This window comes from Cyprinodon variegatus, unplaced genomic scaffold, assembly GCF_000732505.1.
Source record: "Cyprinodon variegatus isolate N-32 unplaced genomic scaffold, C_variegatus-1.0 Scaffold936, whole genome shotgun sequence".
NCBI lineage: Eukaryota > Metazoa > Chordata > Actinopteri > Cyprinodontiformes > Cyprinodontidae > Cyprinodon > Cyprinodon variegatus.
In genome coordinates this window covers 66,057-79,007 of record NW_015151389.1, presented here as the reverse complement: position 1 = coordinate 79,007, position 12,951 = coordinate 66,057, and the positions used below count along the sequence as shown (strand labels likewise).

The 12,951-nt window shown below is 39.1% G+C and overlaps 1 protein-coding gene across 1 annotated transcript in view; it reads right to left on the bottom strand.

Annotated features, from left to right (window-relative positions):
• LOC107100099 (sodium- and chloride-dependent GABA transporter 2-like) overlaps window positions 1–10,002 on the bottom strand; it is a 24,587-nt gene extending 14,585 nt beyond the window's left edge. The window contains exons 1-4 of the mRNA XM_015398464.1: window positions 9,753–10,002; window positions 4,424–4,558; window positions 4,193–4,333; window positions 2,426–2,519 (exon numbers count right to left, since the gene is read on the bottom strand). Of these exons, the coding sequence (XP_015253950.1) occupies window positions 2,426–2,519; window positions 4,193–4,333; window positions 4,424–4,558; window positions 9,753–9,924 (542 nt within the window). The 5' untranslated portion in view covers window positions 9,925–10,002. The remainder of the gene's footprint in view (window positions 1–2,425; window positions 2,520–4,192; window positions 4,334–4,423; window positions 4,559–9,752) is intronic.
• Between the last annotated feature and the right edge of the window lie 2,949 nt (window positions 10,003–12,951).

The window sequence follows — 12,951 nt, the reverse complement described above, 5'->3', positions numbered from 1 at the left end:
TCTTGAGGTCAACTTTGCCACCTAGAAAACCAACCAAAAGCACTTTAAGGGGATTGATATTGGGGCAAATCACTCAGTGGGCATGCACAAACACGGATTCTTCTTCTTCCTCTCAGATGAAAACACACAAGCATAACGGGGGTGGGAGTGAAATGGAGTTCTCTCTATAAAATTGAAAGACCGTAGTAGCCATGTTTGCTCAGCCATGTCTTTGTCCAAATACATATTTTCTTTTTAGGGCTTTCAGCACAAAATTGCACAAATTGTCAAGGCAGCGTGGTTCACTCGAGTGAGCTTTATATTCCTCTTCTACTCGTTTGGCTTCCGGATTGAAAAAATCGCACAGTGTATGCCTGGCTTTAGTAACTTAATGATAAAAAAGTCTTGGAGGTAGACACTGGTGTAGGAGTCTTGAAAGCTGCTGTTGGCTCAGAGAGAGCTGAGATTGCAGAAAACCATTAGACTGGTGCTCAGCATGATGGAATTAAGAGACCGAGTGGGTTACCAGAAGACCTAATCTCAGGCAAGTACTCTAAAGACTTAAATGATATTCAGAATATTTGATGTCATAGTGGAAATTTGGAGTCTTGAATCTATGATGGAGCTCAGAGACTTATGTTGAGAATGAATATATGGAGGATCCTGATCTATGGAGGAGCTGTGAAATTAGGTATACAAGAAGAACCTCAGATAGTAGGGAAGCTCTAAACATGGGACAGGAATTGGAAGCTTCAAGGACCCTGAAATGTGCTGAAGCCACATCATGGATCCTCAACAGAGCTCCGGAGAACAGTGCAAACCCCTGGAGGTCCCTAGATGGAGCTCTGGACCAGAAACATGAGATAAATCACAGAAACCATAACTGGGGGCTGTATCCTAAATGCCTTCATATTCATTATAGCAACGCCAGATTCTTTTGCTGCAGATGTCATAACCATTTGGCATATAATAGAAAATAAACAGCCAGGTTCAAACAGTATTATCATTCCAAGTTAGTACTTCTTCTTATAAAAAGACAGGAACTGCATAACGATTTGAAATGTAGAATTAAAAAATAAATAAATAAAACCTGCCAATTATGGACAGTTATAGACATTAGCAGGGAAGACGTGAACATAAGCAGTATAAACCAGTGATAAACAAAGGGAAAAATAATAACATCACTGATAATCAAAACAGAGAAAAAAGGGAAACTTAGTTTTCCCTTCAGGAGTTTTACAGGGAAAACTACCAAAACATTAATATAGAGCTAACTTCTATAGCTAATAAAGTATAAAACAGGAAGAAACTGGAAGGTTTAAATAATAACCTAATAAGAAAAACTCAAAACGATGATGAACACTTGAATTCAAACTAAACAAGGCTAGTTATAAAGAACAAGAAACATAGAAAGATGTCTTAAAAACCAGAAAAAGGACTTAAATCAGAGGCAACCAGACTTTTGCGCAGTTTTTAAGAAAACATTTCCATACCTGTCCAGACCTTTTTGTCAACACTAGCTGAACCATAAGTTTGAGCCCTGCTATATTTAAGCACACAGAGGCTGATCCTTCCTCGTGCATTTCAAGTGAGATGTAAATCAATGACCTACATGCTGTTCTCCTTTTTGGGGGGGTATTGTGCTTAGTGTTGGTCAGCTAGTGGAATCTTAATGGGTATACCTATATAATTTCCTTGGAATTAGTTTACAAATAGGCTCGTTGAAACTGAAACTGCAATCCTGTTCAATTCAATTCAGTTTATTTATATCATTCCAATTAACTCAAGGCACGTTACGGAGATAATACTGTGAGATAGTTTAGGTAACCAGTTGATTGCATCTAGTCATTGAGTTGTAAGACAAGTTCCTTCTAAAAGAGCATCCGAATATGATTTTCACTTGCATTTTGTCCTTGACTCTTCTGAAATCCCTATTACTGAGCATACATGTAGCGACAGTGGAGTGTAACACTCCCTTTTAACAGGAAGAAACCTCCAGCAGAACCAGACTCAGTGTGAGCGGCCATCTGCCAAAGCCGACTGAAGTTCGAGGAGATAGAAACCAATATACAAATGAGGCAGATATACGAAAGGTAACTAGCTCTGCAGGTGGCCCTCTCCTTGTTATGGGTGCCATAATTTTTGTCCAGGGCTGTGTTTCTTTTCTAAAAAACTTTCTGTTGAAGCATAGTTGAAAATCAGTGTCTTTTGATGGTTGCCTTTTTCAGAATTTTTCACATGGTCACATTGTGTGAGTAACACTTTAAGTACTTTTGAGGTTCTACAGGTAAGAATAAGTAAAAGTGCTTAACTTTAAAAGATAGTTTTTCTTTCAATATTTTATCTGATTAGATCTCTGTGCCAGCCAAAGGTAGCAAAGAATGATTCATAATTGATGATGAACTCCAAAAAAGTCTGTATATAACTAAAATGTCTCAAGACTTACTGCCAATACTCCAGAACTGAAGATGAAAAGGATGCATTCAATGAGGAGGTCCAGTTAGAGGAGCCGTTATAGTTGTTTATTACCACACAGTGATCTGAAATATAGAAAAGGGGTTTTTAACTTGCATGGCTATTTATTTAAAAATGCAGTCGAAAATCCTGAATGAAGTACAAAAGCATTGCTTGCAAACATTCTTTGCATATTTTGTCACATAACGAAAACAAACCTGAACTTATAATATATAATAACTGTAAAGTTGAAATAAAAAAAAAGGTTTTTATATTTTATAAATAAAATTTAATTGTGCATTCTTAGCCCTCATGAATCGATACTATAAAGAGGTCTTTTGTGATTTGTCTTTATCACCCTTAATCTTTGCAATACAAATTCAGTCATATTTCATAAAGAGCCTTGCTCAGCATCAGAAAAAAAATATTCTAACAGCTGATTGCTGCCATCACAGACCCTGGCATTGCTCCAAAAAACCAACGGCGAGTGCATTATGCCGCCCCTAAATTCATCTTGGCGAGTGCATTGTTGCACCCTTAAATCCATTGCGGCTGGCACCGACACCCATCTCCGATCGTGCCCTACATCCCCCTCTGGTTTCGGCATTGCGCCCTCGGCGCATCGCGCTGGGTGCGCACATGGGGTGCCCTAAGCGCACCCAGCTCTTTGTGCCCTTGGATGATTGACAATCTTTACAGATATGTTATTTCATTTATTTCTTTATCTGCTTTTGTCTCCTTGAACTTCAGTCGACCTCAGCAGATGGCCGCTCTCCCTGAGCCTGGTTCTGCTAGGGAGCTTTCCTCTCAACTGTCCCCACATGCATGCTCAGTGCAAGGGATTACAGAGATTCTATGAGAATCCACAATCAGCTGGTTTTCCTTAGATAGAAATATTTTAAAGAATAAGATTGTGTTACCTGCATAAATAAATTGAATCCTTTCCTAATTGCAGCTTTTTTCTGTGCGAGAAAAGCTATATGCTTATATGCAAAGTTACTATTGCATTTGTTGTCCAACACACAGCCATTTGGGTATGTGTTCACAGAACACATATATAACAAAAAGGAAGTGATCTAATCAAATATTAAATGACATACTTGTATTAAATCGCACAACGCCACATAAATGGCATGCCAGCCATCTTTGTGCACTGTTGTTCCAAAATGTGGCACTCAGAATAAATCCGTTCTACTCTCCCAAGCTTTCCATGTTGAAGGCAGTAACACATAGAAAATTCTCATATAAATTGTTGGGCCCCTGACCTTCTTGCACTTGTTATCCATAGTGCATCTTTGTTGATCACTCACAACACACCCTATAATATTATATGCGATATTTAGTTCATGCAATCATTTAAGTGTTCCTTTTGGGATTTTACTGTATGCACATAATGTTGTGCAAGTCATAGAGAATGTGCAAATTTAGTGTAATCTGAACAACAAACTTACTTTAGGGCTAAGTCAATAGTTCCATTCCTATTTCATCAAATGCCAGATTTGTGCAGCATTAAGGTAACTTTTATTTTCTCCTCCCTGCCTGGGTGTCATGCTTTATAAAAAAGCATGACACAACAATAAAGAACTTCTTTATCATGTTTTTTTTTTTTTTTTTGTATATGAGAACTAGTTGGCAAGAGTACTTTTGCATGTACCATATGTCTAAAATCCTTGAAATTGTGTACGCTCTTACACAGTATATAGTTTACTTCAATGTTGTGATATGTCTTAGAGCAATGTGTCATATTTAGTGCTTTTACCAGTGTTCCATGTGTTGTTACAAGATGTCCAGGGTAACTCTCTGGAGAATGCAGCGAAGAAGTAGAGGAAAGCCCAGGCCAAAACTACGATGTAGCTGGTACTAGCATAAAAAATGATCATCTGGCTGGCATATCCCAAGCCTGAAAATAAGATGGTTTATGATTTCCGTTTATTTCCTAAAATGTGCAGCTTTGTAATCACAGTCTTACATTCTTTGAGAGCTTGCTTACCTTCAAACAATGGGCAGACCTTTCTCCAGCACATGATTCCCCCCTGACTGGTGTACTGACCCAGCGCTGTTTCCAGAATGAACATGGGAATTCCACAGGTAACAAGGAAGAGGATATAAGGGATGAAGAATGCACCTAAAAAAATAACCATTCAATATTTATAAGGACTCAAAAACATTTTTTTAAACTGAATGAATTAAAGCCATATTTTCAAAATGGTCAAAGGGGAAAAACATCTCTCCACATCAATGTGACCCATGAAAAAACAACTCCTTTTTGGGAAGTTGTTAATTGCAATCAACTTTGATGGCCAAATTTGTGTGCACAAACAAGGAATTTTTCCTTTTATTTTGTTTTTCCATTTGAGGTTTAAAATGTATTATTTAAGTGAAGCTTTAAAAAATGACGAGTTTATACCAATCCCCACTTTGGCTGTTTTATCCAACCAGATTACACTATTTGATCTTTTTCCCTTGTCCTGTTCAGGATCATGGCAAGTAGACCGAATTTCTGACTGCATAGTTGTGCTCAACAGTTTTAGTCTTTCAATGGAGCCTTTACCAATATAAAGCCTCTCTTGCTACCCAACCATTGAGGATTTATTTATTCTTAGTATACCACATACATTCTGATACCAAACATGATGGGTAAAGAGGGCCGCACTCCTCCCACTCGCTGCAGGAGCCCAGAGGGAGCATAGGGAGCACAGGATCCAGGACACCAGGAGCCCCCGACAGCACATAAATCTGTCAACCCACCACAGGGGCGGACATCACACACCCACCCAGAGGACCGCAGAGGAGGCCAAGGGTACACACCCACGGCGAGGGGCAGCCCCAAGCACCAGGGGCAGCAGTCCACCAGGCCGCCCCAGTACGGCCCACGAGAGGAAAACAGGGCCCCAATGCCCGAGTGCCCCCAGCAGAGACCCCGCCCAACACACAAGAGGGAAGGGCAGCCCCATACAGACAGCCAGGGCGGGCCAACACCCGGCCCAGCACACCCAGAGCAGCGCTTCAGAGCCAAATGTGGCCACGGGTGAGTGTAGCAACGAATAGTGAGGGGAGGCCAGAGGACACCTATTCCCAGACCAGGCTCCCTCCATAGCATCCATACACACACACACCTAAAGTGAAATACCTAAATTCAAGTAACAGAATTAATAAATAGATAGATAAATAAATAAGACAAATTTTAATGAGAAAAAAGTGTAACTAAAGTAAAAAAAATAAATAATTACAAATAAATAAATGAATAGTCCGGTCCTCTTGTCTATCGAGAAGTGCACCGACCAATTCAGCCACTGCCACCCCAAGCCCGTAGACTGAACCCCAAGCAGCCCCCAGGATATAGGGGTGCAAGAGCACCACAGTGTTGTGAGCTAAGATGCAATTAAAATGGCAGGGGAGGGAATGTAGAAGGATGCAAACCAGAGACAGACAGTGGAGCTCCTCCAAAGCCCCACCCCCAACAAGGGCCCTCAGTATCAGGTGATGCTAGGAGCCAGGAGCTGCACAGAGCCGGCAACGTGGTTCCCGCTCTCCAGCTTTTGCACCGCTCCCCACCCCCAACAGCCCTGTGTGTTATGTATACAGTATGTGTCTTATGTGCTAGTGGCCAAGACCTTAAGTGTGTGAGTAAATGTTGAAGACTAGTGCCAGAGGGGAGAGGCGTGGGGATATGTAAGCCTAGGTGGAGAAGTGTTCCCCCCAGGTGATGAGGCCAAACTGCCAGAAAGGGCAACCCTATCCCCCAGCAGCCAACACATCCAAAGCAACCTATCCCCCCCGAACACAGAAAAACCCCTAACCTGGCATCCAACCCCTCACTCCAACCCACACCTGGGTGACCCAGCCCCCCGCCAACCCCACTCACCACCACACGGCAGCTTCATCTTTGGGCCACCAAGGCCGACCCCCAGACTACATACACGACACACCCACAGCAAGCTAACCAACCCCCACACCCAGAAGAGCACCAGGGCCCCCCAACCCTGGGATCCCCCCCACAGCAAACCCCAGACCCACCAAGAGCAGGGAGACATCGACCCACTCTCCCCATTTAATGATGGAACTAATCAGAGAGGACCAGAGAGTACAAGTATCAGTCAGCTGATGTTTTGAGAAGGCAGACATTGTTTCAATACTGAAGTGACTATCTTTTAAAGTGATCTATTTCTAAACTGATTAATAGACAGTTTTATCTTTGTGTTCCAGTTCAGAAGAATAGGTTTCTTTGTGATACCTAGGGCAGTGAGTACTACAGGTGCTGAGTTAACATCTATGCTGCTGCCACCCAGCTTGCCCTGTAAGCACAGTGTGGGGTGTGCTGGAATATTACATGTAAGTAACCCATGCTGAGCGATCCTGACAGACCTCAGTCCAGAGTCTCTGAACCGGTGCGCAGAACCACAAGCATGCATATATTCATCAGGTGTGTTCTCTATGCACAGATATTGGTGTGTGTGTAAGACCTATCTTGAACATCCTCTGTCCTGTATAATGTGTTCTGAGAAGTATTTTATATTGTTTGAGTTGTACATTTTTATTTTTAAGTATTCTAAAGGTGTTAAAGCATATTTCTGACCAAAATTGTGATCTAGTTGTAAAGATAAGTGTGTCTCCCATTTAAGGGTTGGTAACGACATTGAGTTATCTATAATGGTTAGTAGTCTGTATATCTTTGAGAGGTATTTTGGCAGTTGTAAGTCTAGTTGCTTTACAATATATTTTGTATTAATTACTGCCTTGAGTGGTTGGTATTCTAAAAATGTGTTGCTATTTATTTCATATAGTTTTATAAGTGTGTGAAATATCGAAAAAAAATTTGCATTTTTTTGTTTTGCAGGATGTCAGGGTTGTTCCAGATGGGTGTTAAATTGCACGTAAAGAGTGGATATGGTTATTTTAAGAAACTCCCACAAAGCTGTCAAAGAGGAGCTGATGTTGATGCGTTTAAAACATTTACAATGTTTAATGCTCGGACTGATAAATGGTAACAATAACTCTTTCCAGATTGTCACAGAATGACAAGATTGTTCAATAACCATTCATTCTTCCTGTTTTGGGTTACTTTTAAACAAACGTAAGATATACTGCAGCCTATTGGATAAAAAATAGTGCTGGAAGTTTGGTAACTCTAAGCCACCACAATCTTTGGCTTTTTGCAGAGTTTTTAAGCTGATTCTTGGTGGTTTATTTTTCCATAAAAATTTTGAAATACAGGAATCTAATGACTTAACCCTGCAATGCCAAATGTATCATATTTGATACATACAGTTTTTTGAAATGATTTGCGTCTGACACCTTTTGCATAATTTAATGGTAAAAACTTTGCTAAAAATCCTACTGTACACAATCAGATATACCTGATAACAGAGGGCAGAAGACTACACAAAAAATTATCTTGACTTATCGCATAGTAATAAATTATTAATATAAAAAATGTATTTCTGTTTTTTCTTTTTACATATTTTGTTAAAAGGCCATATAAGGACTTCAAACCAAATAAAAGTTATTTTTTTATTTTGTTTTATTCTTGGATTGGGCTTTAAAGGGTTAAACCATGCAGAGGATGGTCTTGTGGGGATCATTTAACAGGAAATTTACTCTAGGAAGAACCACTTTTTTTTATGGTGGCTGCTCTACCAGTTAGTATAATGGGCAAGGGATTCCATTTTGTGAGATCATCTTCTATAGATTTTAAGACTTGGCTGTGATTCAGCTTTGTTAGCTACGAATGCCTGGGGGAGATGTTTATTCCCAGGTATCTAAAGTTTTTTGACTTCAGAAAATTAGTTGATATATTTGTAGGGCTACAATTTACAGGGAGAATCGTAAATTTGACCAGTTCATAGAGTAATCAGAAGGTGCTGAGAACTTGTTTATTTTTATCATTATATTATTGTTATTTTTATTTAGTGCAGTTGTGTTAGTATGAGAAACCTGTGGATTCTGGTGGAAAAGTAATATATCATCTGCATAAAGACTTATCTTATGCTCAACATTTTATATTTCTACTCTGCCTGATAGCAGCTGCTAGGGTTTCAATAAATTGTGCAAAAAGTGAAGTAGAGAGTGGGCCTCCTAGTCTGGTGCCTCTCTGGAGGTTGAAGGTTGGAGAATTTGGTCCTGACACAGGCATTTGGAGAACTATACAACATTTTCATCCAGTTTATGGAGGATGGCCCAAACCCAAATTTGTATAGTATAGTAAACAGGAATTTCCATTTAACATAATGAGATGCTTTTTCTACATCTAGTGAGACAATTGTGGCTTCTAAGTTTTTGAGAGTAGAATAGATGAATTAACCCAAGTGCATTAATGGAAGACTGTCTTCCCTTTATGAAGCCTGTTTGATCTGGATGTATTAAAAGAGGTGTTCCTTTTTCCAGTCTTCTAGCAAGGTTTTTGAGATTGGCAGAGTGTAGGGCTTTCCCAGGTTTCTAGAGCAAAATAATATTTGCAGAATTCCTGTTTGTATCTAATGAAGTGCTGACATAGGAGCTTATCTGCTATGGAAGAATGGCCAGTGAATTTAAGACAGTGGGTTTAGGCTGAAGGGAATCAAAACTTAAATATATACAGACCCTGCATAAATTAGATTCAGCAACTAAGCCTTTAAATGTATTTTGATGTGCTAAACATGTGTAGGGTTAATATGTGGTTTATGCAAGGTCAGGTGTAACTGAGTGCTTTGAATGTAGAGATGTGGACAGATAGGCAAAAGCAGCTACAGTGGCTACTGCTGCAGCGACTGATGTCAATGGAGGAAGAAACCACAGATGAAGTTGTCTGGACCAATACTCCACCAGAACCAATTGTTTTCAACAGCATTTCAGGTAAAAGCAATGTTGAACTTTCTAAGGATGTTGGAGACTATGCTTGCTCTGCTTGTGTCATTGACTCTGTTGATGAATGGGTTGTGGAGAGAGAAAAGGCTGGAAATCAGTCAGTGAATCCAAAACCACCACTGCTGGCACTGATGGCATGTCAGATGACATCTGTGCCTCTAAGTTGGAAGCTTTGTCACTACCAAGGTGGGCTTCAGAGATGGCTGGGTCAGCCCTTAAATAGGCACTTTCACCAAAAGATACATAAAATGTTACAATAAATGCTAAATAGTAGATAAAAGTGCTTTTCTGTTAAAAACAGTCAAACTTATTTAATCTTATCAAAGAAAGATACTACATATGGTAAAGATAACGCTTATATTAGATCCAATTACATAAGATTTTATTTGTTAAAAAAAATGACAGCAGTTCATTTTCATCATCTGCGAAAATCTTGGATTTTGAAAATCGAAAAAAGAAACAGATAAAACACTTACCTCCACCATTCTTGTAACAAAGGTATGGGAATCTCCACACATTGCCAAGTCCAATAGTGGCACCAGTCACAGAAAGGAGAAATTCAATTTTACTCTCCCATTTGCCCCTCTGCTTCACAGGCTGTGAGGTCTTTCTCAGCAGTTGGCACCGCTTCAACAGGGAGTCTGCCATCCTGATAGGTGAACAGTTCTATGACTGATGTAGATCTTCCACTTGTCAATTGTCTTGCTCTGAATCAAGGCAGAATTATAGGTTACCTAATGCAGAAATATTGGTTACCTAATGGTGACCTACAGACAGGCAGGCAGACCTTTGGTGAAACCACAAGGGGGCCCTCTAGCTGCTTTCAATAAGATATGTTCATAAAGCCTAAAACCCAAAAAAGAATGTTTAGAATAAGTTTTGTTCTTTCTTTTCATTATTTCTGGAAAACAAGCCCTAACCAGCACAGTGGATGAGGTATGTGAAAGTAAGGTTTACTGAATAGTTACTATGTAACCCTTAGTAAAATTACAAATAACAATTGGACAATTGACAAAGGAACAAGCCAGGCATTTGCACAAGTTTTTAAAATTCTTATTCAACATACAAAATCTGAATATTTAGCCTTTTTATTTAGAAAGTAAAGTTTGTTTTCATATAGTGCTTTACATCTTTAAAGGAAGACTATCAAGTTTGCCTTTATGAATAATCTCCTTTTAATTGGTCTGAAATCTAGGTTAATTTAATCTATAGAAGTTCTAAAGCAACCAAATATCACACTTTTTTTATAAATGGCTTAGAATTCTTCAATGTTCAATATTCGTGTTACTTTGTTGAGTTAAAACATGTGCTTGGTTGGTTGAGGATTCTCGCAATTAAAAACAAAAAGCTTGGTTGTTTTCCTTATACCTAAGGTCTAATAGATTTGTTCCTAAAACCTAAGAAGTAACAGTGTTTTTCGCAAGACCAGACATTTTCTGAGAGTCGATACTTGACAACTTTTTTGGTGATACCTGAAATCTAATGACTTGACTAGTGAGAACCTGAAGGGTCTTAGAAATAAATAAATGGGGCTGTGGTATTTTCAAGGAGATTTCCACCAGGTTTCCTTCACACAGTATTTGGCATGTAAATCTTTTTACATGTTTGATACTGCTTTTAGTAAACTGAAAACATAACTTTGTATGGTTTTCTTTTAATCGATACTTTTTGCAAATCTTCTATGAACCCAATTTTTGTGGCTTACAGTGGTGCCATCAGCTCCTCAAAATGTACTACGGTAGTCTTTTGGGCTTGTTTCTTGTTAATACTCTTTCCTCTGGTTTTATATGGATGTGCCATAATTTTCATTTTCGGACGATTAGTTTAACAGCACAATGTAAGATTTTAAAATCTTGACAAGCTGTATTGTAACTGAGTTGTGTTTTACATTTCTCAGACATATAAAGCACTCAGATATGACAGCAGTGAGGGAGAAAAATGCCCTGTGATGAATAAATAAAAAGCAAAGCTGTAGTTTTAGTAAAGCTTCAGTAAGCCTGTGGCTCTAAGACTCAGCTAGGTCCCTGTTGTTCTTTTGTTATTCTGTAGCTGTAGCCTGCTATGGGGCCCCGACATTACAAAGGGGCATGAGGGAAGAAGTGCTGTGGGCCTGCATTTTCCTTCAGCATGTGAGTGGATGGACCTTTATTCTGGTAAAATAACAGTGAAATTCCTGGTATTCAGCAATAGAGCAACATGCATCTGCTGCCTTTTTAGGTACTTCCACTTGTTTGTTATGTGGTATGTTTGAAGAACAAGATGTCCTAGCAGACAGGATTAATAGGTTAATACTGATTTCACAGCTCACCTCTCATTTGTATTCTATAATCCTTCACTTTGCATGTATGTGCTGATGGGGTAGGGCTCTCCAGGGATGGACTTAGACTATAGTCTACTTTAAAAAGTACTGTTTTTGGGAAAGATGGCCACAGCACCACAGTTTCCCTCCATTAGTCAGAGTGGTTGTCAAAGAAACACTGTTATTGATGTATTTTGGGTGTTAATCGAAAATATAATGAAGAAAATGATGGAGAGACCAGGAGATAAGAAAAGGAAAGTGAGCAATGCATTTTTACAAACAATATATTGATAATAATTGTATTTACGAGTAGCACTGTTGATCGGCTATTAAGGGAATGATTTTCAAACATTACTGATAAGAATTGCGAAGCAGCATTTAAAAAAACTCCCAAAAGATTGCTTTTTTTTCCCCGCTGAACTTCCTTCAGGCCCATGGCCAATTGAGCATTATTGTCCATGATAAATATTTTATATAGCCTTGTTTTTAATCTGATGAATATGATAATGTGTATCTGTATGTGCTGTACAACTCATAACTGGGCTTTTCACAATCTACAAAGATTGCATGTGCAATGAATAAGATATGCAAATGGTTTCACTCTGCCGTTTAGAAACACACAACTGAATCTCCAATAAATGAGTAAATAGTATGTGCTACAGGTAGTTTGTGACAGTGCAAAGCAGAATGATTACGTTTTAGCAAAGGAGCCGGAGGTAATGATAGTATTATCAAAGAATCATACTGCTGAATATTCTCAGTCATCCAGGTCATAGTTTCTAAGTCATACCAAGGCTTTTGTTTGGGCTATTCTATAAGCCTGGAACTCAACACTACTCCAGACATTTTGAACTAAGCTGGAGGGGAAGGAAGCCGGAGTACCTGGAGAGAACCCACATATGTATGAGGAGAACATGAAAACTCGACGCAAAAAGTCCCTGGGTCTGGGAATCAAACCCAATACATCCTTACTGCAAGGCATCATTGTTACAAACTGTACCACCGTGCAGCCCTTGTTCAGTTCAGGTAACTAGATTTTTGGTTACACAAAAATAGCCAATACACATGGCTTTTGTCTATTTAGTATGCTAGTGACAGAGCTTTACCTTAGTCAAGTGGGAATGCTTATGCATTCCCACTTATTGTTTTTCTGTTTCTCTTTATTATTATCAAGTGGGAATGCTTATGCATTCCCACTTATTGTTGTTCACTTAAAATTTTTCTGACTCTAACTAGTCCCGCAGTTTTCAACCGATTTCAACAATTTTGGTATCAAAACGTTCAGCTCATTCAGGAGAATTCTGCTATGTCTTTTGGTAAAGATATTTTTGGTAGTTTTCGCGTTATTCAGCTTTTTCTGCGTTTTTTTTGTCCCA